General features: G+C 44.4%; 1 protein-coding gene across 8 annotated transcripts in view; it reads right to left on the bottom strand.

Annotated features, from left to right (window-relative positions):
- Positions 1-25,664, bottom strand: part of foxp4 (forkhead box P4) — a 139,902-nt gene that overhangs the window by 10,826 nt on the left and 103,412 nt on the right. For all 8 annotated transcript variants that reach the window (XM_085923456.1, XM_085923455.1, XM_085923459.1 and 5 more), the window contains 8 exons: positions 21,315-21,404; positions 13,498-13,620; positions 10,521-10,652; positions 7,531-7,666; positions 5,374-5,575; positions 4,585-4,683; positions 3,161-3,259; positions 762-849 (listed from right to left, as the gene is read on the bottom strand). In XM_085923456.1, the coding sequence (XP_085779582.1) occupies positions 762-849; positions 3,161-3,259; positions 4,585-4,683; positions 5,374-5,575; positions 7,531-7,666; positions 10,521-10,652; positions 13,498-13,620; positions 21,315-21,404 (969 nt within the window). The remainder of the gene's footprint in view (positions 1-761; positions 850-3,160; positions 3,260-4,584; positions 4,684-5,373; positions 5,576-7,530; positions 7,667-10,520; positions 10,653-13,497; positions 13,621-21,314; positions 21,405-25,664) is intronic.

Below are 25,664 nucleotides of genomic sequence, written 5' to 3'. Positions count from 1 at the left end.
TGTGATGTGACGCCGCCTGCTCCTCTGTCACATTGTATTCCCCAGTGAAGGTCTCAGTGGCTCAAAGAAAGAATGTTTACCGCCAGTGTTGGGAGTCACTGTTTGTGTGAGTGAGTGTGTGTGTGTGTGTGTGTGTTTGCATGTGTGTGTGTGTGTAATGCAATCTTCTCAGTAATGAAATGTAACTAATATTGCAGGAGTTACATTCTCAGTCGTGTCTGATAATATATTGAAAACTAAACAAAGACATTTTTTGTCCATATATATTTACAGGGGGCTGCAACTTCTGTCGTTTTTATTTCATGAAGGCCACGTGTCCAAGTATTTTTGTTCAGACAGCACATATGAACATGATTTTGTTTTTTTTAAATTGTGTCAGACTTTGCTGGTGCATTCAGTGGTGTCAAGATTGTGGCATGAATGAACCATTTGGAGGTGAAGAGAGGCCATGCTACATGCCCCTTTGCTTTCTCGTTCATGTGTTTTTTTCCCTCTCTTTTCTGCTTTTCCTTCCGCTCCTTCATCGCCTTGCTCGCTCTCGCCGGTGACCAGAGCAGCTTTATAATTGGAGCGGCCGATGGCAGCTTCCCCGCCGACTGCTCCTTTTAAATTACAAGCTTCGCTTCTCTCCATAAACACGGCTTCTCGGGCTCAGACGAGTTAGCGGCATCGACCAGCTCGGAAAGAGTCGGGTCGGGCTTTTGTTTGGGAAGCGGTGACAATGAAACGCATGCGTGCGTGAGAGCGAGCAAGAGGCCCACCTGTATCTCCAGTTGCTGGACCACCTGCATCTGGACTCGGCACTGAGCGGTGCTGCGGTCATCCAGGGCGTGCTCGTTGTTCAAGTGCCTAAAGAAGATTGGATGGGGTTAGGTCATATCTGGAACGAAAGCAAAAGCCGCTCTTCATCGGCAAAGACTTTGGAGAGCTATCACGATTTATTTAGCTAAGCGTTACGAACTGTCTCCGAAACGCTCTGGTGGTTTATTTTGTCTGCCGAAAGACGCGGCAGCTGTGTTGTGTGTGCGTATACTCGACTGGTGCTAAGTGAGCCGTGTTCCGAGACGACCACCTGGATATGAGCTCATGCGTTATCGGCCGAAAGCTTATCTTCAGACGCGCTTCTTGCTAAACTTCACTCCACTTCATATGAATGCCTTTTCGGATGTGACTGAGCTGAGTGACGGTGCTGTTTGTTTCCTCCGCTGTGGGAGGACCTGGGACCTTCTGATCTTTCCCATTGCACCCCTCCCTGTCTCCCTTCCTCCATCCCTTTCTCTCCTCTGTCATCACCAAGGTTATTCACAGGTTGCTGCCGCCCGCCCACTGCGTGTTTGTGCCAGCGCATATCCGTCAAGTGTGTGTGCCCGTGTTCCAGAGGGACTTTTTATGATATCATGTGGTGTTAATCCGAAGGAAGCACTCCTCTCACTGTTTTTGGGTAAATGATCATGTGCGTGCGTGTGGAGTCTCTGACTTAGACCTCGGAAAGTTAGGCAATATCAGAGTGAGGCTTGAAATGAAACAAAAACAATGATGTCATGGCATGGCTAATCCAAGGCTCAACACAAGTGCACGATAATAATAACAAAAAACATGATCTCACTTCTCTCCCCCCTTTTTTTTTACTCTCCTCACTCTTCCGTCCACTCTCCCCCCCTCCCACGTCTTCCTAAATGCCAATGATTCACTCTAATTCTAAGAAAAAAAAAATCCCTTCTGTCTGTCCATGGGACATAAACAGTAGCAGATTTTCTTTTTGGATGTGGCCCACAAAGAGGCTCTGTTTACTCCCGGCAGACGAGACTTTAACCCACTTCATACCCAAGCCCATCAACCACACTTTGAATGCTAGACCAGAGAACTTTGACAAGGGGGGGGATAAATAGGGGAGCGTCTTCCTCCTCTGCTCTTGCCGCTACCCTCATGGGGCGATGACAAAGACTGGCTGGAAGGGGGGAGCATTGTCGGACTTACGGGCATTATCTGTCACCGCCTCTTTTTTCTCATCTTCAACTCTCTCTCTTGCACACTTTCACTCAGCCTCCCCCCCCTCTCCTCCCTTTCCTCCCATCTGCCCGAGGCTACGTGAAATGAGACACCAAACAACAGCTTTCCTCTTCGAACTTTCCCAGCCTGCCTGCGAGCTTTGATCTGCTTGTCCGATGCCATCGCGATCACACTTTAACGATAAGGCCGATTTCATCACCTTGGCTGATTTATATCATCCCTCACGCTTTTTTCAAATAGCTTAATAGTTCCATAAAAACATAATGAGGGCGAGTTTGTTTTGGGAGGGGGCTTTGTTAAGAGCTTGTTAGTGCTATGGGAAGTCCGCTGTGTGAGGAGGAAGTAACAGCGTGTCAAGGCCGGACTCAGCACCCTCAATTGACTTCATACTGGCTAATAACAAGCAACAGGAGGGACTGGACCACAACACTGATGGAAAAAATGGAGCTTTACTTGTAGCTATAGAAATAAAAATTGTCAATATCAACATCAACACGATTGTTATCTGTTGGGGTTATTTTTTGGTCTGCTTTGGCCTCCATTAATATTCTTGTGATCAGAAAATGAATGACAACTTTATGTGGTCCCTTTTATGGCATTAAAAGAGATGGAATTATCTGGACAGCATGAGCAATTTCAAAAGAGAGTATTGGAGTCATCTACGAGCTCACATTTGCTACCCCCACCACCCACTTTTTTTTTCTTACTGCTAGTTAATTGAGTCAAGTTTTATGGTGTCAATGTATACACGTGTACGACTTATGTTAGACTAACATTGAATATGATGCAATCAATGGCAACTGAAGACTGAGAGGTGCTAGAATACATCAGTGAGTGACGTCCAACATTCCACTGGGGCTTTATTTCATCTTTCTACAATCTCAATCTGATGAGAAGTCATGTTTCTTTTAATACATGGGATCAAATCGAGTCCTTTGTAAATGACAGCCAACGTGTTGCAATTCAAGATAGAATGGAAGACTGTTTTGATGTGGTCCAAAGTTTGTGGTTAATGAGAAAAGAAATGAGCAACTGCTAAATTGGAAGATAACAACCAAGAATAGTTGGAAGGAGACATTAGTGCCTGAAATCTAAATCAACATCAATACTGGCGCCTGATATGGCTGAAGAAGAACTTCTAGACACTTACTTGATGAACTGTCCCATGTCCTCACACAGTGCTTCACAGCCGGGCCACTTACACTCTCCATGGCCGTAGAGAGGATGGGAGCCGGCATGCTCCTCGTGGCTGCGGGTAGAGAGCTCGGTTAGGTCTCGCGACTCAACACGGGCTCAATAAAGGCGAGAATGGAGAGCAGGAAAGTGTCAATCGACCACACATGAATAACTGTTTGCGGCAGTAGCAACAACACCGCCATCTGAGTGTGGTTAGCTTGTGCCGCTCGCCGAGCCAAGTGCGGCGAAAAGCGTGATAGAGCAGAGTGGGGTCAGTTACAGAAGCCAGGCGAAGAAGAAGGCGATTGCTCCAGCAACCTCAGAAGCATATTTTCAAATCCATGATCTTGTTTGTCCTTGGCGTGCATGCGGCGCACGTGTGTGCGTGAGTGTGTTCGTTTTGCTGTCGGCTCTTGTGTTTCAGGTCTTGACGCAGAGTCGGCACGGGCCCAACTCGTTCTGAGACTGATTAGCAGCGGCCGCCATCGAACGATGGTTATTCTGGTAAGCGCTCGTGTGCTTGCTGTAACTGGGCCAGCTTGGCTTTAGCGTGTGGTAGTAAAACAAACACGACATACTGTAGAGTAGAATGTGTGTGCATATTGGTGTGGAGCAGATGTGGATCTAAACTTTCTCTGGCAACTGTCATCTATGCATATACGTACATGAGGATTGTGTATGTGTGCGTGCATGTGTGTGTGTGTGTGTGTGTGTGAGGACTGGAATGAAGATCCGACCAAATCAACATCATGAGGTCGTCTAACAAAAACCATTTGTTTCGCAGATGGAAACATGTCTCCGTCCTTCTCTCTTTTTTCTTTTTCACCTCTTCCTGATCTAATGTGCATGCAGGGGTTGGGGCGGTGTGTGTGTGTGTATGTGTGTGTGTGTGTGTGTTGGCTGTGGTTGAGTCAACTCAGAAGCTGCTCAGACAGCAGCCGTGACAAACTGCTGGCAACCACATTTTCCTCCACATCAGCCATGCATTAGCTTAGCAGGCTAACCGACAAATGCTGCCTGCTTCTGCATCCACTGTTTGGATACAACAGATATTAGCGCGCTTGCTCCATTTTGCTGCTCTTATTTGTCTATTTATTTATTTATTGTTTATTATTTGGGTTATTTGCTTATTACTTATTTGTTGCTCTTGTCTGTTCGTTTTTACTCTTTGTGCTGTTTGATGTGCGTGTTGTGTACTGTCTAGTCACCGTGGGACGGTGGGAAACGTAATTTCGATCTCTTTGTGTGCCTGGCATGTGAAGAAATTGACAATAAAGCGGACTTTGACTTTGACTTGACTTTGACAATGAGAGCATTTCCCCGCAGCTCACTCATCTTCCATCCAAAGTGACTTCCTGGGTGTGGGCCGTGTGCGTGTGTTGCGTGCATGCTACTCACTGGCTGATGGGGGGTTGGCTGCTTTTGGAGTATGGGGCGGCATGGTCATCGCCACTGTCTGCCTTGGTGAAGGAGGATATCCACTCAAACAGTCTGGCTCTTAAAAACGGAGACAAGCGCATGAGCAAGCCATGGGACCACATCACCCTGATATCATTGAATGCAGTGCGTGTGTGTTCATTCGTCGACAAACTGCCAGCAGAAATAGATCCTTCTATCAATCTCAATCTTTGCGCCGTCTTTCCTTGCTTCCGTTCATCCTCTCCTCTATTAGCATGTGGTTGACGGCATACCGACACTACATACATAACTTAAGCCACACTCTCTATCAAATGAGTTAACACGCTGGTGCCGTGTGGTGTGTTGCGTGTGTCGCAAGGGAAGAATGGCTAAAAAGTGAAAAGGAAGGCAGGAAATTGAAATATAGGGAGTGTGTGAATTAGAAAGACGACAGGTCACACAGTGGAAGGACACTAACACTGACCAGCCACGACATTGGGTACACCCACCGAATCTAATTTTGGATGGCTTCAAGCGCAATAATCAAGATGTTGTGAAATGAATACGACTTTGAAGCTGTCAATCAAAAGAGAGATATATTACCTCTACACAAAGCATAACTTGAGTAGTTACCAATACCGATACCAAGTACCGATACCGCTACTTTTTTCGATACATACAATTGTTATTCTTCCATCAGATGTGTTTAAAATAATAAACAACAGTTTCATTGTGCAGGTGTACCTAATCTTGTGTCTGGTCAGCGTGAAACGTCAACGCATCTTGTACCTGTCTCTCTTTGGGGTGTGGCTCTGTCCATTGGGCAGGCTGTGCAGTGGCATGTGAGCACCGGCCGCTTTGGGGAAGGCTGAGGTAGAATTAGAGCTGTTGGTACTCAAGTCCAGGCCCTCGGCTTGCTTCAAGGCCTCGTCGCTGCTCGGCACGCCCGACACCTCCTTCCACAGCTGCTGGAGGTCCGACGGACACATGGCTGCCCAACGGAGACAATGAAGACGATCACAATGACGTTATTTAATGAAATGTATGCAATTGAGAGACCTGAATTGAGAAGAAATGCGGTTAATATGATATTGATGAGAGAGCGAGACAGCCCTTTCTAATTTCTACTCATTAAAATCACAATGCGGCCGTTTGGGCCCCTGAGATTTATTGCGAGAGGACAATAGCGGCAGCCCAAGCTAACCAAAAGCTAATTTATACATGCATTCCCAGCGCTAATGGCGATTCGAGCTCGTCGCTGGCACTATTTGTCTCAACTGGGTCGAGGTACCCTTTGCGCACAGATTTGTTATTTCTGCTTCAATTTCAAAGCAAGAGAGATGCTTATAATGCCACAGTTCACTCCAATGTAACCCGGCGCACACATACGCGTCGGCACATACACGCAGAGCAAGCGACCTTCCACCAATACAAATATTATGTCTGCTTTGAATGCATTCTCCAGCGCTCCCGCCAAAACAAAAGTTCTCACTGTTGAGGAATGAGGCCTCTTGTTGGTATAGAGTTCTCAGTGTGAGCACTTATTACCCCGAGAAACCCGATCAATCTATGGATACACCCTCACTGTAAAAAAATGCAGAGCGTTTCCTTCTTTTTAACTTATCGGGCCGGCCCAAAAACTTTAAACAACCGCTTTGTGAAAACAGAAAACACGGCAAGTGAGCTATTGATGAGTGAAGAGCACGTTAACACATTCATAGCTGAGCACTTAAGACATTTGTAGAAAAAAATAGTAAGAATGAATACACATATAAGATCAGAAATGCATCTGCCTTCCAGTAGGGGCAGGAACAGCAAAATTCTAACCTCATTGCTGCTGTTCATAATTTTTAGGATTATTTATGATTATTAAATATATCCCCTCCACTGCCACAGTATATTTAAAACAGAAATACTTGGCAGGGTGTAGTAAGTCACTTCAATTATTTAGTCGCTTGGCTTCAACATACTCACTGAACTGAGACATTCATGTTGAAGATAAGACATATGCTTCAAAATATGAAAATATTTTTTTAAATCCCAGACAACCTGCAATTTATGCCTCTTATATTCAATTCCAGTTTCTTTGCTGGCTTAACCACAATGTGATGAGTGTTTTTTTCTTGTACAGTTACGTCGATGAGCTATCTGAGCAGCTTTTCTATCTTATTACAGCTCTTGAGATGCCCTCTTGCGCCCCCCGCCCCATTTACCAGCCGGACACAACAGCCTTTTGAGGCAGTCCACTAGTGTGTTCATTTGTGTGTGAGTGTTTAATTATTCGCGTTTGTGCTCAAGCGTTTGTGCGCGTGTATACATGTGTGTGTGTGTGTGTGTGTGTGTGTGTGTGTGTGTGTGTGTGTGTGTGTGTGTTTGTGTGGCATGGCTGGTCCGAGGAATGCTTCGGTTCACGCCTGGCTGAGCCGTCACAATGGGCCGGCTCTTTCACACTGCAGGGAAATTCCACTTTGGATACAGAGGGAAAGCACAAGAGGGAGATACCAAAATGCAGTGTTGTAAAAAAAGACCCTCTTAAGTGCAAAGTGTCTTTTATATCATCCTAATTGCTCCTAGTAATTGTATATAAAAGAACACCAAGTTTTATTTTTTCATTTAAGTTGTAACATGCAATAAAAATTGAGCAGGAAATTGTGGGTAAAATAAAAGGTAAAAAATTTCTAATTTATGAGCAATATATGAATGAATGAATGTGGTCCATGTGGGCGGAGCAGCCGACTTTTATCAGCAGACAAATTGAAGGAACTGTGGGATAAAAATAGCATTCTGATGATATCCTTGGCTAATGACAAGTGCGCACACCTCGCACTGGGGAATTAGTAGCATATCTGCCCTATTATGAGGACCTTCCCAAAAGCCACCAATAGGCTTTTGATCTTTTACAGCCTGATGAACTTAGCAGGCTTCACAAGGGTTGCGTCGGCGTACCTTGCTGCAGAGACTGCATGGCGGCGGTGGGCTGCAGGGGAACCAGGCCTTGTCTCTGGAGGTTAAGGATGTGCTGCTGCTGAAGCTGCTGCATCTGGATCAGCTGCTGCTGGAAGGCCAGCTGCTTACTGCTGAGCTGTTGCACGCCGGGGGAAGAGGAAGAAAGAAAAAATATATTAAAACTCCAGTTTCCTGCTTTTGGGACTCAATTCAAGGAAAGGCATATTAGGCAAAGAGATTTTATTTTGTCATGTCATCAAATGGCCATAATGAAGAGGGGAAAAAAAGACTGAGGCAAAGGTCATGTGTGTGTGTGTGTGTGTGTTAAAGTGATAAATGTCCTCCTTCCTGCTCTCCCAGGCTAGACTTGAGCGGCACTGTGCTGAGCCGTTTGAAGTCCCTGCAGGCCAAGCCCAGAGTGATGAGCTTTATCTCTCACAGATAACTTGCAGGAAGAAAAAAAATATATATATGGCTTGAGGACCTGCTTATTGTGTGCCCCGTGTGTGTGTGTGTGGGGGGGGGGCAGAGAGTGAGTTGGCAGCATGAACAGAGTGCAACTCACAGGAAGGGCAGCTAGGTCACTTCCTTTCAGACTGGAGCCTGGCGAGGGAATGTGTGGTGGCAGCGTTGACTGCATGTGAAGTTATGGAAGGACAACAGGAAAAGTGCAACTTTTGTTTTGTAATAAATACATTTACTTCCTATATTCGATGGCGGCATGTTTTTTCCATAAGCAAACTCCTTCCGCTCTTTTCTTTTCTGCCCAGCTCTACTGCCCCTCTTTTTTTTTCCACGTCTGTCCATTTCATTTGCTCCTCTGCCCCCCTCTGTCCCTCACTCTCTCCTGAGATATGTCCTTCTTTAAAGCGCACGTTGCGTGTGTGCATTTGTGTGCACGTGTGTGTGTGTCTGTGTTCTGTTTACATTAGCTGTGGCTGAGTGGCCAAAGCTAGCGCTGTAACAGGCTGTCAGTGTGATTTATGAGCACATCACACACTGTCTGAGCCTGCCAGTCACACAGATGCACACACAAACACACACACACGCACACACAAATGGACGGTCACCGACAGACGCACACATCTCTTGCGATGCTCAGAGTCACTTCATTAAGCTGACTCCCGACCAGTCCCAAATGTGCGCACGCACAAAAACACTGACACTTTCATAGTCTTGGAATGCACCACTTCCATGCGCAAAAAAGGCGAGGAGAAAATAGGGAAAAGGTCAAGAAGTCAACGCCACTTGAGCTCCAGTGATTAAAGGTTTTATCCTCCCTCTGCTCGAACTTCTCCGCCTCCTACTATCTTCTTGTTAGCCTTTAAAAATTCCTTTTCCACACATAGGCCATGATCTGTTGAAGTAAATGCTTGTTGTTACTTGCAACCTAAAGTGCACGCAGTGCTGCTGGGCGCCAGTAGATGTATTTGTGCATCAAGTGTATACGTGGACGACCAGTGATTGTCGAGTAGTTACAGGACAACAACATAAAAGTGAAAAGTGGGACAGTGGCTGGGAAGAGGGGGGAGAATGTAAGAGCAAACATGGCAGTTGAGCACAACTGCTTTGCTTTGGTCACGCTCCACGTGATTGGCCGCTGTCGGCGAGGTGTGCCGGTTTGAGTCCTTTGGGAGAAGAAATGGAATGTAGGACGTGTCTTCTTGGGGTTTTGTCAGAAAGTCTCAGGTTAATTTGTGCCTCTTTGCTGCCACTTGTTTTCAGGTTTGTTAAATTAGCAAATTGAGGGGCAAGTTGATGATTTGCATGCTGCTTCTTAGTTCGTCAACTCCTCTTCAACTTCTAAAATCCAACATTCAGTTTGAACCTCTTAGTCAAAATGTGGATTATGTGTTTTGTTTTTTTCATAATCCATAAACTTTAGCTCTCGTATAACATTTTACATTATTTAATACGCAGGCACAATTTTGATTTAAGTCGACAAATTTCACCGCTGTTAGTCAGGGACTAGTAAAATGTGTTCCTGTCTTGTATGGGGAAAAAGAAAAATGCTCAGATGATGTCAGGAAGGATGTATTTTAAAAGAAGTTAACCACAGCTCGAAATATTAAAGCCATAACTTCAATGAAATGTGACAAGAGCGAGGGAAGATTACAGCGTGGATGGTGAATACTTTCCGATGTGCATTCTGTTTCTCTTCTGCTATTATCGTTAGGGACTTATTGCCAATTTAGCTTATTATATCGAGCGGCCAGAATAAGCATGAATGTACCACTTTTTGAATATGCTACATTATTGCTTCTATGATCCTGATGACATTTTTTCCTCTTTGGAGTCACTGCTGCTTTTCTGGTATGTGGCACAAAAAGAGCAGATGAAGTATGTGGCACTAAGTTCAGTCTCTGGATTTTTGCATGAATGTATCATTTTTCTCTCCAAAATATTTGGCATGTTTTTACTTTTTTTGAAGCTGGAAAAATAGACAAAGAGCGCAGTTCAATGCAATCTAGTCCCATGAAGAGGAAATCTTTTTGATCAGGCGTGACATGATCCTCAGAAGTGATTTGCAGCTGTGGTTAAAGCAGCGGGTTTGTATTTATCTAAGCAAAAGGAAGAAGAGCGAGAAAGCAGGCGAGGCCTCCGGCGTTTGACGGGGTTAATTGACAATTAAAAGCGAGGAAGACCCCTCCTACATGGAGATTTCACCTCGGGCCCACCGTCGAATGCATGTAAATGAGGGCTTTGGCACGGCACTCCTACGCCGCTCCGACATGGCGGAGAAAATGACAGCGTGCGCTCGCTAATGCTTGCCTGGAGATGAGCTGACCGCAAACCACAAAGGAAGACGAGGAAAGAAGATGACGATGGGCCAACATATGTAGCCTACCGTACAGTCAATACGTTGGACACTTGATGGATTTTTTTTTCCTTTCTGCAAGCTCTCGTGTCAACCACTTTTTGATGCATTTAAGGCCACTTGTATATTTCAAAGTGCACTTGAATGAAATGAGTGTGCACTTTGTGTTCACCTCTTTTGCTGCTTGCTTTCCGGCCTGCTGTTGCTGCTGCTGCTGTTGTTGTTGTTGTTGCTGCTGCTGCTGTTGCTGAGTCAGGAGCTGCAGATGCAACTGTTCCTGCTGCTTCTTGTAGTACTCCTGTAGCTGCAAGGAGAAGATCAAAGACGAGACGATCAAAACTCCAAACGTCAACAATCCAAGAATCATCGGCATGCCAAGGTTGTTTTCGTTAATTATCGTGGCAGTGTGTGGTCTAACGACAAACTGCATACATGGCAGAGCTGCTATAAAATAACGTGTGTTGACTTGTTGCAAGGCAATTATTAAACATTGCATCCGAGGATCCAGCGGTGGCGGAAAATGCATCTGCACGCACGCCACTGTGAGGGCAAAACGTTTTGAAGGTGGCAGATGTCTTTCATTCATTTTTCTACATACATCCAGAGGGTCTATAACAGTGAGCAGGGCCACATCCCTCTGAGGGTATTACACACAGATAGTCATTATCTACACCACTTATTCATGAGATCATCGCAGGGGGTTGCGGGTGATCCCAGATGACACTGCTGAGAGGTGGGACTCCACCACATGTTTACTTAAGCACTGAACTTCAAGTTCCTACTGGAGAAAGATGGAGTGTCAACCCTGCTCCTCGTTTAAAATAATTCATTCTTTAGATAGGGGAACTAGCTCTTCATATGTGTTGAAATTACGCAATTTTATTTGGTGGCAAAAATATAAGCATTTGGATCCAGAGGCATGCAACAAATTGATGAAATGAAATTTAACTGCATTTTATTTCAGTGTCACCAAGGCAAAGCACATTATCAGAGACATATCTCATCCTCAACTTTCCTATTTGCTGCAGGATATTTTACATTAGCTAAAGAATTGTTGCTACTGAACTTGAATTTGTTCTCCTTTAATAATTTAGTTTTGAGATTGTTCTTTTGTATATTGCTGGGTATTTTTTTGTATCTTTTATTATTTAAATTAACACTTTTTGAATCTAAAGGATAACACAAAAAAGCAAAACAACTCATTTGCGGCAGTAAAAAAAAAATACAACACCTTGTTGTCAAACAATCAATTAAAACTTGTGAGTGGGGCATTTACTTGTTTTGTCACTCACGGCACCAAAGTGTCACATTTACTGCACAGAAGCGAAATGGAGAGATAATAAAAAAAAGTATATGATGCAGTCCACTGAAAACATCCAGACGACCCTGAGTGGGAATTGATCTTGCGCCAGCTGCACAAAAGTCAGCTCTGTTTGGCACTATCACCAGCACAGACCCCTCCGCTGGGACCATCCTTTCATTTAAAAAATACACTTTGCAAACACCCAAGCATTGTCTCCCCTGACTGACCACAGCCTGTCTGTGCATTTGTGTTAGTAATCAGTCATTTAGGCAGGCCGCTCCATTAAGATTACAATCTCGCACACCAGGCGAGCAGAGAAAGTCTGACCACAGTGTGCGCTTAAGTGTGCAAGGGAGGTTATCCTCTTGAGATCGCCTCTGCAGTTTGTCTTTGTTTCATGGTGCATCAAATGTTCAAAGAGGCTTCTCACAAGAGAATGACTTCACAGAGCGGCAGTTGCCGCCGTCCGTCTCTCATACGTCTGACCCACCATGCGGCCGACTAGACACCGGTGCACATACTAACCGTAATTCTCCTTTTGTGTGCAATACGCCATTTTTACATTTCCCAGTTTGGGTCTTATCCCGGCCATAGCTTGAATTTAGCATAATTTACTTTGCATTTCAACAATGACGTACGTTCTTATCTTTAATTTGCTTGCTTGGAAGACGCAGTACTTTTCATTCTTTCTTTCTTGCCGCTCTTTTATTGTTCCTCAGGCAGGGTTAATATCTCTTTTCTGCCTCACTAGTCCTGATGCCTCTCCTCGTCACACATGCAAATGCACACGCAAGCGCACGCACGCACGCACTCACTCGACTGCCGAATGGTGAGTTGAGGGAATAATTAAGTGATAATTAAGGTATTTTAATGATTTGATTCAGTGGCTCTATGCATTAAGAGTATGGAAGTGAGGCACTCACCTCTTCAGACTATTACCATGACCTTGCCTTCGTGAACAAACCAGCAGAGCAGTTGTAGCGATGTAGAAATTTAAAGGTTAATTTACACACATATACACACAAATATGATGTGGTAGTGGACCGTAAACCACTTTTATACATTGCTGTATTGCCACGGGGTTATGAAATTTAACGCTCTGTTGAGTGATATGTCAGCTGATTGTCTCGTTCTGTGTGTGTGTGTCAGTCGGCGCCAAAGTGCTAGCTTGCAGATATAGATTCGAAGCAAGTCCATGCTGCGGTTAATTAAGGGGGAAAATGATGTTAAACGTGATGGTTTTATTAGCCTGACTTCTCTGTCAGAGACGAGGGGAGAAGGTTCTTGGCCACCATTATGCTCACAAATCATGTGATTTGTAGATGTCCTTTAGCAACTGAAAATGATGCAGATGAAGGATATTACAGTGAACGATCCGATAAGATTGTAAATGGAGGGCTTACTGCGCCGCTCCATTGGCACAAACACTTCTGAATCACAACTCACATCTTGTGTCTGAATTTTTGAGAGATCTTTTGCAGATGAGTAGTGTTTATTTGTTTGCTGGCTGTTGTCATGGCAGCACTGAATACATGAGGCATTCTTAAAATAGTTACTGCATGTGTGTGCCTACAGGTGGGGTCATGCTTAGTTATAATAACATCATCCACAGTAGTAATAATATTAAAGAGGAGCAACTTGAAAAAAAATGTGCATGAGTCAGAATGTTTGCCTTTGTTTACCCTCCATGATCTCACAGCATGAAATGAGATGCAAGCACACCAAGTTTGTCTCAGTGCACAATGAAACATCAGACACATCTAAACATGTTGCTGTGGGGGTGAGTCCAACCAGACACCACCTGTGCGTGTGTGTGTGTTTGTGCACTTTGGCGCATGTGTTTCACCTGCTGAAGCATGAGGGCCTGCTGTTGCTGCAGCAGGGCCTGGAGCTGAGGGGGCGACAAGATCTGTTGCATCTGCTGCGGAGTGATCATCTGGGGGCTCATCATAGCCATGGATACAGGGACCTACAGGAACATAATAAACACATTCAAAAGTTGATTATTTTATCAAAGTAGGACAACACAATCAAAGCTATAATTTTACGTGATCCTAAATCATTATTAAATTTTCCTCATAGGATGTCTGTCTGTCTTATAAGCTAACAAGCTAATTTGCTAAAATGTACTTAAAGTTTTAAAAAAGGTACTCCAATGTCACCTTTAATGGAAGTGTAATAAGTAAAACAAAAACAGAAATAATTCATTTATGACAACATTTACGAGTAAAACACAATTTAGACTTGTTGCTGGGCAGAGTTTACGGGGCTGAACCGTAACTGCCCCATACGCCAGTAAAAACAAAAAATATGCTAGTCAGCGTGTCAGACAATAAAGAACAACACTTAGTATGAAATATAAAATAAATATTCTAAATTGAGACAGGAAGAAAAAATACAAAAGGTGGGTTCTAGATAACACAAAGTCTAATAAAGTCATCACTTCACGCATATTTTCTTGACACGTTCCTTCACTGCGCTGACGTTGTTGAAAATAATTGAGACAATTCATGGGACAGCAGCAGATATACATGCTCCGATAGGCAATCTTCATCTCCAAAATAATAAATACATCTTATCTCCTGCCATAAACACATGATTACGGTTGCTTGCAATTTACTTCCCGCATATTCAAGCTTGGCTGTGGAAAGACATGCAACAACATCTCAGTTGTCATCGTGAGATGCGTATCTCATCAGACAGACACAGCAAGGAGAAAAAGCAGCGTGCAAATGTACACAGAAATAGGCAGAGTTGCTGATCTGATTACAACTGAAAAAAAAAACTAATCACATAATTCAGTCAGACATGAGGGCTGAGCAGAGATGCTAAATTAACGTGTAAAAAAACAGCTTTACATATTAAATGAAAAGACAGATGATAGCGGAAACAATTAAGGGAAATAAAGACAAATCAGATTTTAGTGACTGCCAAAATGGATGTCGAGTCTCTCCTAACAGGCTGAGGGATGAATCACGTTTTCTTCACTGCCTACACGTCAATAAACTATACTGCTGCCTTAGCAATACAAATAATCCTGCCTGTTAAGCAGTGAAGGCGCTTTAATAGAGAAATACAAGCATGACTTATCGCCTCACAAACTGGCCATTTATCTACATCCACTCCGCGGAGAATTATTTGTCACCATCACAGTCAAACAGTTCATCGGTCACGAGAATGCCAGATCGGTGAAGAGCTGCTTTGGACTTTTTGGATAGAATCATAATAGAATCATAACATTATGTGACCCCATAAAGTGTGATGTGACATTCAAGTTAAGGGAGAGTTTATTTTGCCTTTTTTTTTTTTTTAACCCTTCCTGTGTTTGACTTCTTTTTACACTTGCATGACATTACATACTCAGCCTGACATGAAGTACCAGCATTAATTAACCTATCAACCCATTTCTTGGGAGCCTTAACTCACCAGTATGGGCAGTTTTTTTTTTTTTTGGTTTGTTCCTGTAGGTCACATGCAGAGCTGAACTCATCTTGGTGGAATCATGAATAAGCTGTGTTGGGAAATTTGTGATTGAGCTCAGAGGCAGGCGGCATTAATAACGGAGGGCTGGGGGCGGTGGCAGTTGGAAAAGTAAAATGCGCAGAAGGAGAGGTGGGGGGGAGCAAGGTAGAAGCCATGTTGGCCGCCACTTGGCATCATGCCAGCGCGCCTCCTCCGCCGGGTCTTGTCATTGGAGGCTGCCAAATGAAAAGCTGTAATTAATTGCTCTTGCGCATCCTTTTCTTTCATGTTGACAACTCCTACATTGTATTTTATACACACCGCCATTGACTTTTTCATAATAATTATTGCACCTTTTCCCCATGCTGGCTAATGGTACTGATATACGAAAGTCATGTGTGATGATGTACAGAAGACTGAATGCGTGTGTGACAACCTGAATGCTGAGCAGTTACGGTTTGATGCCATTAATTGCCCCTATAATCTAATATCACAAAGCGTGGTGATTACGGGGCCACGCGATGCCACCGCCATACGACACCGCCAGGCGGTAAGCGACGACTCAAAACAAAAGCCCTGCCATTAACAATTTGACGGGCCGGGACAAAAGCGCCTCACAATGCAGAATTATATTTTCATTCGGCTTTGTCTCTCCCACTGAATGATTTCTTCCCTTTCATTGGGGCTGTTGAATAGGGGGAGGCTGAAAAGCTGGGCGATTTGAAGTCAGCCGTTTATTAAATGCATTTAATTTTCCCCCCTTTCTGCCCCCCTGCCTTTTTCTTGTTGTGTGTTAATTTAAAAGAGGGAGATGTGTGTGTAGATTAGTGCCAGAAAGGTGGGGCTGGGTGGCAGTGGGACAAAATGAGGGCTGAAAAATGAAGAAATCCCTCATCAAGTAAAACAAAGTGCAACCAACAGGCACTCAATGAGGAACATCATCTTATCTTTTTTTTTCATTTAGTTTGATTATATGTTAGAGACGAGCTTTTTTTCCCCCAACGGTAAATTGTAGTCATGTGACTGTGCCAACACAGAGATAAAAACACCATAGTGATTTGCGCCTTTCATTAACATGCAGGAATCAGTCATCCACGTGCACAGGAGCACACGGCTGAGGGCCGACTGGTGGCTGACAGAGGTCAACCCCTGCCGTAGCGAGCGGGAGCTGGGGAAGGGGCGGGGGGGGCAGCGAGGGAGAGATGGAGACGAGATGCAAGAGACAGCCCTGTCGTTTACAGAGAGTGGAGGAGTAATTAGAGGGGTTGTTTGAAGAGGGAGTTTAACTGATTAACAAAGGAAGAGAGGGAGCGTCTGAAAGATGGGAAACAGAAAGGAGGAGAAAGGCAGGGAGTCCCCAGAGGAGAGAGGAGAAAAGGGGGGATGTTGCTTGCATTTCAATGAGGGATCCATCCTTCTCTCCTCTTCTCCCTTGATGACTTTCCATTCAAACAAGAATGAGGGAAAGCCCCGCTTTACATCTCAGATGAAACCTCGGAAGTTGGCGAGGACGACCGTCTGATATTAAAAAGCAGTGTTTATATACAGACAGGCTGCAATATCTCCTAGGAAGGGCTGAACTTTGGATATCGTCTTCACCTTTCATCTAATTGCGGTTTCTTGGACGTATTAACAAACACCCAAAAGCTCAACTCTGCCAAATGGGTCCACTGAGCCTATCCTAGCCTTCTTGCACTCTGGACTTGTTGCAAGTCAGTCAGGGCACAAATTTGTGGTCATTCATGTGAACTGAACTTTCTGCTGCTTGCACCAAAAGTGAGGCAAATGTAATAAAAGTTATCTATTCAATTAGACGGTTGTCTACATCGCAGCTATTGAATGCATCAAAATGCAAAAAGAAATAATAATAAGAGGGAAATCTGAGTCAAGCAAGTAGAGGTGCCATAATCACCATCCAAACAGGCGCTCACTCTAAATGATGTGCACCTTGCCTCTGGGTCTACAGGGGCACATAGGAGAGAGGGATAATTGAAAAAATGACAAGGGGGGGAGGAAGAAAGAGGCTGACACACACCTCCTCCTTCCCCTCTTGCTCCCCTGCTAGGAGTCCCCCCCTCCCCACCCTGCCCCCCAGCAATGCTGTTTATCCCTGTCACCGAGCATTACCACCTCTCCCCTCTCTGTTACTCTCGCTGTCACACACAAACCTTGATGTCCCTGAAAGCCTGACTTGTGCATACAACATGGAATCTTGTGTTGTTTGCATGCATGCATGACCCTCCTCTGTCACGGAGGGGATACTCGCAAGGGAAGGGGGGGGGTTGCCCCTGTTCCAAATCAAGTCTCCACACAAAGCTGTGTGCTGAAGCTCCATGTTTCTTTTTGAACTTGGACTTGTTTCTACAAAAGCTATCCTTCCCCAGGTAAACAACCTGTCCCCCCACCCCTCTCGCTAGGTTATAAGAGGAGGGTGTGGAGGGGTGACAAGCTTTTTGAAAGCAAAAAGGGCTCTACAAGAGCGGACTGAAGTAGAAAGGCGATGAGGGGGGGAGAAGTAACTGAAGTAGTTCCTACTGTGTAAAGAGTGTTTGGAGCTCAGGGTCAGACCGCTGCTGGAATTAAAAAGCCTTCCATTGTGTGCGGTGAGTACCCCTACTCACTAATCCACACTGGGGCCAGGGGCCACATTAGTCTGGGGAGGGGGAGACTGATGAGCAAAGTTAAGGTGAGCAGAGTCACGGATGTTCTGATCATCCCGCCTCCTCGGATACCGAAATTGTATTTCCCTCAGGAGGACACAACTCATACTGGCGGAAAGCCAAATAAGTATCCCCAAGGAGGATACTGTTTAATTAGGATAAGTAATAATGATAGTTCAAAGTGCATAAAATTGTGCATATTATGTCGGGGGGTTAGAAGAAATATCCCGAGAAACTTTTACATGTTGGCGATAGTTCTCTTGAATTGGCATATTGCTCATAGGTAGCAGGTATGTGTCACACGATGTCATGTGAGTTATTATTTAGCTTTCACATAGTCCTAATAAAATATGCCGCATCTGTCACTATTAAAAGACACACAGGTGTGAAAGACTTTCTATAGGAAGACCACTGAGAGCAACAAAGAACTTGAAGATGGTGGATGAGTAGATCACATGGATGAACAGATAGGGGAGGGGTGCAAGGAGCTCCAGCGGCCTATTAACGAGCTGGGAGGTGAACGCTACGCTCTGGTCGTACACATGTAGACACGCACTCGTGCCAAATAGTCTCCTTGACACGGCACGGGCAAAATGAAAATCAAAGAAACTTCAGAGGATAGTGACAGAGCATCAAGTTCAAGTGGAAAATCGAGCCACTCCCCCTCCCTCCCTTCCCCTCCCCTACCGTCCATCTAACGCCCCAGTGCCTCAGAATAAAAATGACAACACAGCTCCAGAAACACACACAGGCAAACACACACACTTGGGCCGCTTGGTTGGGAAGTGTGAGGAGTGGCTGTTATTGACCATATTTCATTATTGATTTCACTCATGTTTCAAATCACAAAATAAGAGTTTCACACTCCAGCGCTCACAAGCAGACCCTTCAACTTCATCCCGGCCAGAGCCGAGTCCGATCCCAACTTCTTCCCACAAACTGTCAGGACCCCGCACACCCCCAGCTTTGTTCTGTCCCCGCCTGTCTGACGCAGACGCACACCCTTGCAATTCCCCCCGAACATCAAATGAGAGAAACTGTCGACTAAACACTTTCAGTGAGTGGACAAAAGGAGTGCTTTGGGAAAAACACTTTAAAAGGAAATAATGGGAAAGAAGGGAAAGAAGGGCTGCTTGAGTCCCACTCTGAGAGGCAAAGCACTCATCTTTTCACATACTTTTGTTGGTTACTATAAAGACTATCCAACAATGTGTGCTTGAGTTTCTCACACATGTGCATCGGTGCGAAGCGGGAGCATCACAGATGATCAGAAAAAAAGTTAAATCTTAGCTTTGGACAAACATGATTCACTTCCTCACAACCTGCTGTGCTGGTTCCAGGCCTCTTCAGAGCACAATTCATTAACATTCCTCTAATGAGTGTTTTCACATTTTCTCCTAATTAAATAATACATGAAAACAGGACACCTCGCTATTCAATTACACACGTATGGGCCGCCGCCAAACACACGCGCTAATCTGTATGTGTGCATGCCAAGTGGCGGCGTGTTAAGTGTGCCCCGGCGAGCCGTGCCAAGTGGGTATATGTGCACCCGCCATATGAGCGAGCGCCAAGCATCATGCCGCCAGTTGCTACTGTGTCGGCCAATTGGGCCCGTGCCACCGGCAATTACGATAACAGCGACACTTAAGTCCAACCACAATGCCGTGATATGTTATTAAGCTGCGTCAGCATTTCAAACTTGTCATTTCTTAACACAATGACTACAAGTGTCTTAAATGATGACTAATAGAGCAAAGTCTGCATCCAAACTGGCAGCACAATCATACAATGCGTTGATTGTATTATTAATTTAATCTAATCCTCTTCAAACCTGAAATCACACTATTGTACTTGGACCGCACTTCCGTCGGACACCATCAATTGTTCTCGCAATTGCCTGTCGAGAGACGTAAGCTATTGTCAAGTTCCTCGTGGCTGTGACACAAGACAGTGACACGCGCGTGCACGCACGCACGCGCCGAGTGGATTGATAATATCTCACACAAGCAGTCAAACACAAAGACCATCTCAGAACAACCAATCATAGAGCAGATAGGATCTTTGTGAGTTTCTTTCGCTTGCAGTCCAGGTCCTCCCTTCCATTACAAATGAAGAAAAAGAGGAGAAATGTGATGAAGAATGGGTGGGGGCCACATCTAAGGGGTGGGGGGCTTATATTAGAGTTGTTGTCAGCATAAACCACGACTTCAGAGAAGTCAAGACACAAGAAGTCTTCCCCCCTTTCTCTGTCCCTCTGAGAGAAGGGGGGGGATCTAATTATCAGGCTCCTAAAGATCTAATTATTGTCTGACACTCATTTGCATGTGAGAGAGCACCCCAGGAACAACGTGAGGGCGGCCATTTTGTGCCTGGCCACCCTGATACAATTTAATTTACAGGCATTTGACGCAAGTGTGGAACTGCAATTGTTTGACTGGTAAATACGTTTGAATGTATTTGCAAGTACATTCAAACTTACCGGATGGCTGAATGCAAAAAAAAAACATTTTTCCCAGGGTTTGTCTGTTTACAAAAACCACGCCTCAAACAAATTACAACCTTGGAAGTCCAGTTTGCTGTGGTGCCTAGTAAATAGCGCCATTTTTTTATGTACCTTGTTTTTGCTCACTAAGGATACACACATACACACACACACATACCCTGCCAACACACATCCTAGAGTGCATTGGCAGGATGTGTGTGACCATTTGAGCTGACAGCTGAGACAACAGAGATGTAGCTCGGGTGCCCTGGATAGTGCAGGGAGGCTAACAGGCCAGGCACCAACAAACAAGACAAACAAGACAGAGATGGAGAGAGGGGAGGAGGGGAGGAGGGGATTTTAGTGTGTGTGTGTGTGTGTGTGTGTGTGTGTGTGTGTGTGTGTGTGTGTGTGTGTGTGTGTGTGTGTGTGTGTGTGTGTGTGTGTGTGTGTGTGTGTTAGGAGAAAAAGCGAGGGAAGGAAGTGGAAGGTAACACCCCACATCAGAATGTGCACATGAGGCAGGTCAAGTCAACGTGGGTTCCATCAATGTTTTTTTATCCAAAAGTGTCATTTCAGGTTATTGACATCCCTTTTGTGACTGAACGACAGAAAATATTATATTTTGAATAACATTATTTTCATGTTCTGATTCAGATACAAAGCATGATTGGCTCTGTGTATTTTATTGTATTGATACTTTTACCTGACGAGGATTTCATTTAATATCATCATGTGGATTAATTTGCGGAAAAACAATGACAAACATTTACGATATGAAATTCAAATGCATTTAAGTTTGATGATAATGGGTTTTTTTCTTTCAATTTTTATACTTTTTTCTATGACATTTTCCTACTTTTAACTGCTGTCTCTTCACTTAATGTGAATGATGGCTACAAATCAAACTGCCCCAATGTGACAAAGGTGATAAAAAGGAGGAAGCCCGAGCAATAAGGAAGGAAAGATATGCGCCTATATCACACTGTGTAGTTGACATGGACACAGACCTCTGCACATCTGTGTGCTAGTGAGTGTGTCCAAGTATGTTCTGACCTGCACGGGGCTCTGTTTGACCTCGTTGCTGCCGGGGGAGTTGAGTCCAGAGGCCTGCTGGAGGAGGAACTGTCTGGCTGCCTGAAGAGCCTGCAAGAAGGAGAGCAGACATGATGGCAACATGTACACATGGGAATAAATGGTGGCGCATAAAGGTTGAATGTTTTAAGGGCATACCATTCGGCTTTTGTAATTCATTCGCACGTGATGTTGTAATCTAGTATTTTTTAAAGCGTATCCATGTATACAAACCAAAACCTCCGCCATAAGAAAATGCAATCTAATACCAACGGGTCCGTTCTATGACGCAGTCGACTCTGTCTTGAAGTGGCTTATATCCTCCAAACTCATTACAAATGTCCTATTTCCAATATTTGGGACTGTCTCACTCTCTCTTGCACCCCCCCCCTCCTCCTCTTCTGGTGTCTCGCTGTTCCAATTGGGTTGTCCACATCCTCTGAGGCAGAAGTGTGTCAGGATATGGTCATGTGTGTCACTTGCAAAGTGTTTATATGTCAGAGTGATGTAAGGCGACCCCGATGCACATTGAAGAGCCATGCGACTCGCCACGATTCCTCCTCTTCCACCTCCCTGCCCTGCAGTGATGTCCAGTCAAACCTCCAAACACCAACTTCTTTTCCCCAACCTATTTGTCCACAAGCAAGTATTCACATTATCATAAATGTGGCCATTTGTAGTGTTCAAATTTTCCTATAACGTGCTATTGTCAAGATAAATCTGTTCCAGAGGCAAAGGTCTTTTTGCAGGAATGTCTGAACCGTGCAGAAAACAAAACAAGAAAACACCCATTTCAAAACACGAGAGCTGCGCGCACACACACAGACACAAACAAACCTCGTGATGGAGGGTTAGCTAGGGGAGACAGCAGGATGCACATTTGCTTCCTCTGACTCAAAGGGGAAAGGTTGCTTAGTAAATATTGATTTATGAAAGTCTGCGTGTGCACGCGCCGACGCCGCAAATTAACCGCCGCGGCGATTCGGGATGTTCTTCGGCGTAGGCAAAGCGCCCGCGGCCAAAAATGAGTTCCAATTTGACAACGAGAGGGAGAAGAATGTTTTGGTGAAAGAGTGCAGCAGAGAGTTACTGTATAATGTCACCTATTTAATGAATTGTCAAATTAGACACTCTGGCACATTAAGTAAGGTCTAATTGCAAAAACAGAGTGAGAGATTAGAGGCAAGCTGAAAGAGACAGAAATGCTCTGTGCAGTCACCATGATGGAAACCATCTGGATGGAGCGCACTTGCGACTTTTGCTGAGACCGCAATTAAAACACACATACACAGATGTGGCCGTGGACGCGCCTGTATACGTACACACACGCATGAATTTTAACACTTGAAGCAAAATCTCGGGAACCCCCTCCCATTTACTGGTTTGACCTCAGCATTAAAACAAGCACAGACACACAGACACATATACACACAACCGCCCAGTTTGTTGGCATGTGGTGTGAATTAGGCCTTGAACACCATGTCTGCCCGAGAGCGGCTGTGCGCTTTTTGTCTCGATGTGTGTCTATGCGTGTGTGTTGGCAGGAGTTGGGAAGCCATGTCTGGCAACAATAAAGGACAATTCCACCCAAATTACCACCCTGATTACCACTATATTAAAGAAGCATTTATGGCTTTCATAAACGCTCGAACAGAGCAGAGCTGATGCCTGTCTCCTCTTCTACGCCTCTATTCATGGGTGCCTTTCTAGAAAGCATGTGATGATTACAACCCAAAAAAAATTGGATATTCAAACAGCATTAAGGTAGAGTGGATTTATGTAGAGGTTGATGTAAATGCCCCGCAACTTAAATGTAGCGCTGCCTTGATTTACAAGTGTCATTTATTCCGTGACTAGGTAATAAAAACATCAAATAAAAATAATATATCAGACTAATTTTTCTTGTAGCTATATCAAATCAATTTACCCTATTGAAATGAAGTGACATGGTATGAATCTGTTCCAGCAGGCCCAAACTGTTGCTTAATAATGAAAAAAAATAGCATTGTGTTATATACAATAATACTTTTATAGTTTTTGTATGTTACACCTGAAGTTGTTCATTTTCTTTTCACTTCACAGGCCCAAAATGTTCTTAATAATGAAAAAAAATAGCATTGTGTTATATAAAAAAAATACTTTTATAGTTTTTGTATGTTGCGCCTGAAGTTGTTCATTTTCTTTTCATTTCACTCAAGCGGTCGTATATCTGACGCTTATTCACAAGTCAAAGTTTGATAGGCAACACAAGACAAAAAAGTCAAGTGAGTTAAAGTCCTATTTTACCACCACTGTGGGCATTGAGGTATTTATAAAATCTATTATTATTATTATTATTATTATTATTATTATTATTATTAAAAACAAATAATACTTTCCATAATTATTTGCCAGATAAAGTATTGCTTGACTCACATATCCACACAAAATAGGAAGTAAAGATGACACATTTTTTGAAGATAGAGTCTGTATTTGCCAAATTCCACAGTTGTGTAGGTGTTAAGAGTAAACACAAGTTGGCTGTAGTTCTATAGTGGATATGTCTACACTTTTAGTGTTGGCAAACAGTACAATGACGCACTGCTCGGTGACTTATTAAGAGGCCATGGATGGGGCCGATTGCATACACACAAATGCAATGTCTTTTTAACCTTTAGGACGTTTTAGTACAAGACATGTTTTGTTTGTTTTTGTACCCTTAGTGAAAATCATGCTACATATAATCATGCTAAAATTTCAAGACCCTAAACAACTTTGAATACAGCTACACTTTCCAAGCAAAATACCTTCCTCATTGTTGGGCCTCCTCACTCATTCATCATCTCTCATCTTCACCCTCTCTTTTTCTCTCTGTGACTTGGGTGAGCTGGAGCATTGTAACGCATACGCACACGCACAGACACACACAACCAGCTCCTCCTAAACGCCCAACCCCTCACCCCCACCCCCAAACCGAACTCTCTGTTCCCCCTGTGGCATTCCTGGGGGCGCACTGCACCTTTAAAGAAAATATGAGAGAGGCCTAAGAGGGAGGCCCAACAACAGAGTCTTTGTGCTGCCGAGGAGCATGCACGCACACACACACACACGCACGCACGCACGCACGCACGCACGCACGCACGCACGCACGCACGCACGCACGCACGCACGCACGCACACACACACACACACACACACACACACACACACACACACACACACACACACACACACACACACACTCACTCACACACACACATCAATGGTGTCAGACAGGTTTTATGAGCGTGCGAGAGGTAGGAGGAGGAGGAGGAGGAGGAAGGGGAAGGAGGGGTGACGAGGTCAGCGCTCAGCTTGGAGGCCTGAGAGCACACAGCCCGAGTGTGTGTGTGTGTGTGCGCGTGCGTGTGTTCTTCTGACTTGTCATCGCTCCCTTCTGTAAATCATCGCCTCTGACACAGCCTTTAATAACAGTGCATTTTTTTAATTTAGCAGGGTCACCCACATACACATGCACATGGCTATGGCGAGGACCAGTCGCACCTTGCAACAAGGTTTCGGGAAAAACGGCTGACAACTAAGTTTGTTCTTAACGAGGGCGTGAAAGAGGGTCTGTAAAGATCCATTTTGAGAAAAGGAGACGTTTCATTTAGCAGTGCACGTGTGTGCGTGTCAAGTCAATGACTGGAGTTTGGGATTTTTCATCAGTTTTCATTTTGTTTTGACTTGTTTTTTTTAATTCAGTTAGTTTAAAGTTGTTTTTAAAGCAAGTTTTTTTTATGTTTTAGCATTTTAGCAATACTAATAAAACTATTATTTCAATTTTACTGTTAGTTATTTTGTTACCTTTTGTGAACTATAACAACCTGTGAGGCCAAGAATTTGACATTGCTCCTTTATAGCGTTTATGTGAATATTTTGGCCATCACGCACGAGAAAAATCCTCGGGTGATCTCTTTTTCACTCCATTAGACTGTGTGTGCGTGTGGTGTCCGTGTGCGTCTGGTTCAGGTTGCTAAAGCAAACAGGTCTGGGTGTGCACGTGCACGTGTGTGTGCGTGTGTGCGTGTGTGCATGTGTGTGATGAATCTGGTCTCTAATCCATCCAGTGTGTTTGGGTGAGACAGGGAGAGAGAAGCAAAGTAATCTAAACAAAGTGAAGTCTAGAATAGGGAGGGAAAAGACAGGTGGGTACCATATGTTGGAGTAATCCATCAGCACTGACTGAGGTCCATTGTTGATGGCCAAAACGAAACAAACGTCCCCCCTCGCCCCCTCACCTCCCCAACCATCCACTCCTCACCCCTCCCTCCTTCATCGGTAAACAGTCCCCGGGGCGAGCACGGGGTTCTG

This window comes from Syngnathus leptorhynchus, chromosome 11, assembly GCF_054491065.1.
Source record: "Syngnathus leptorhynchus isolate UIUO chromosome 11, UIUO_Slep, whole genome shotgun sequence".
Classification (NCBI taxonomy): Eukaryota; Metazoa; Chordata; class Actinopteri; order Syngnathiformes; family Syngnathidae; genus Syngnathus; species Syngnathus leptorhynchus.
This window is presented reverse-complemented; position numbering and strand designations above follow the sequence as displayed.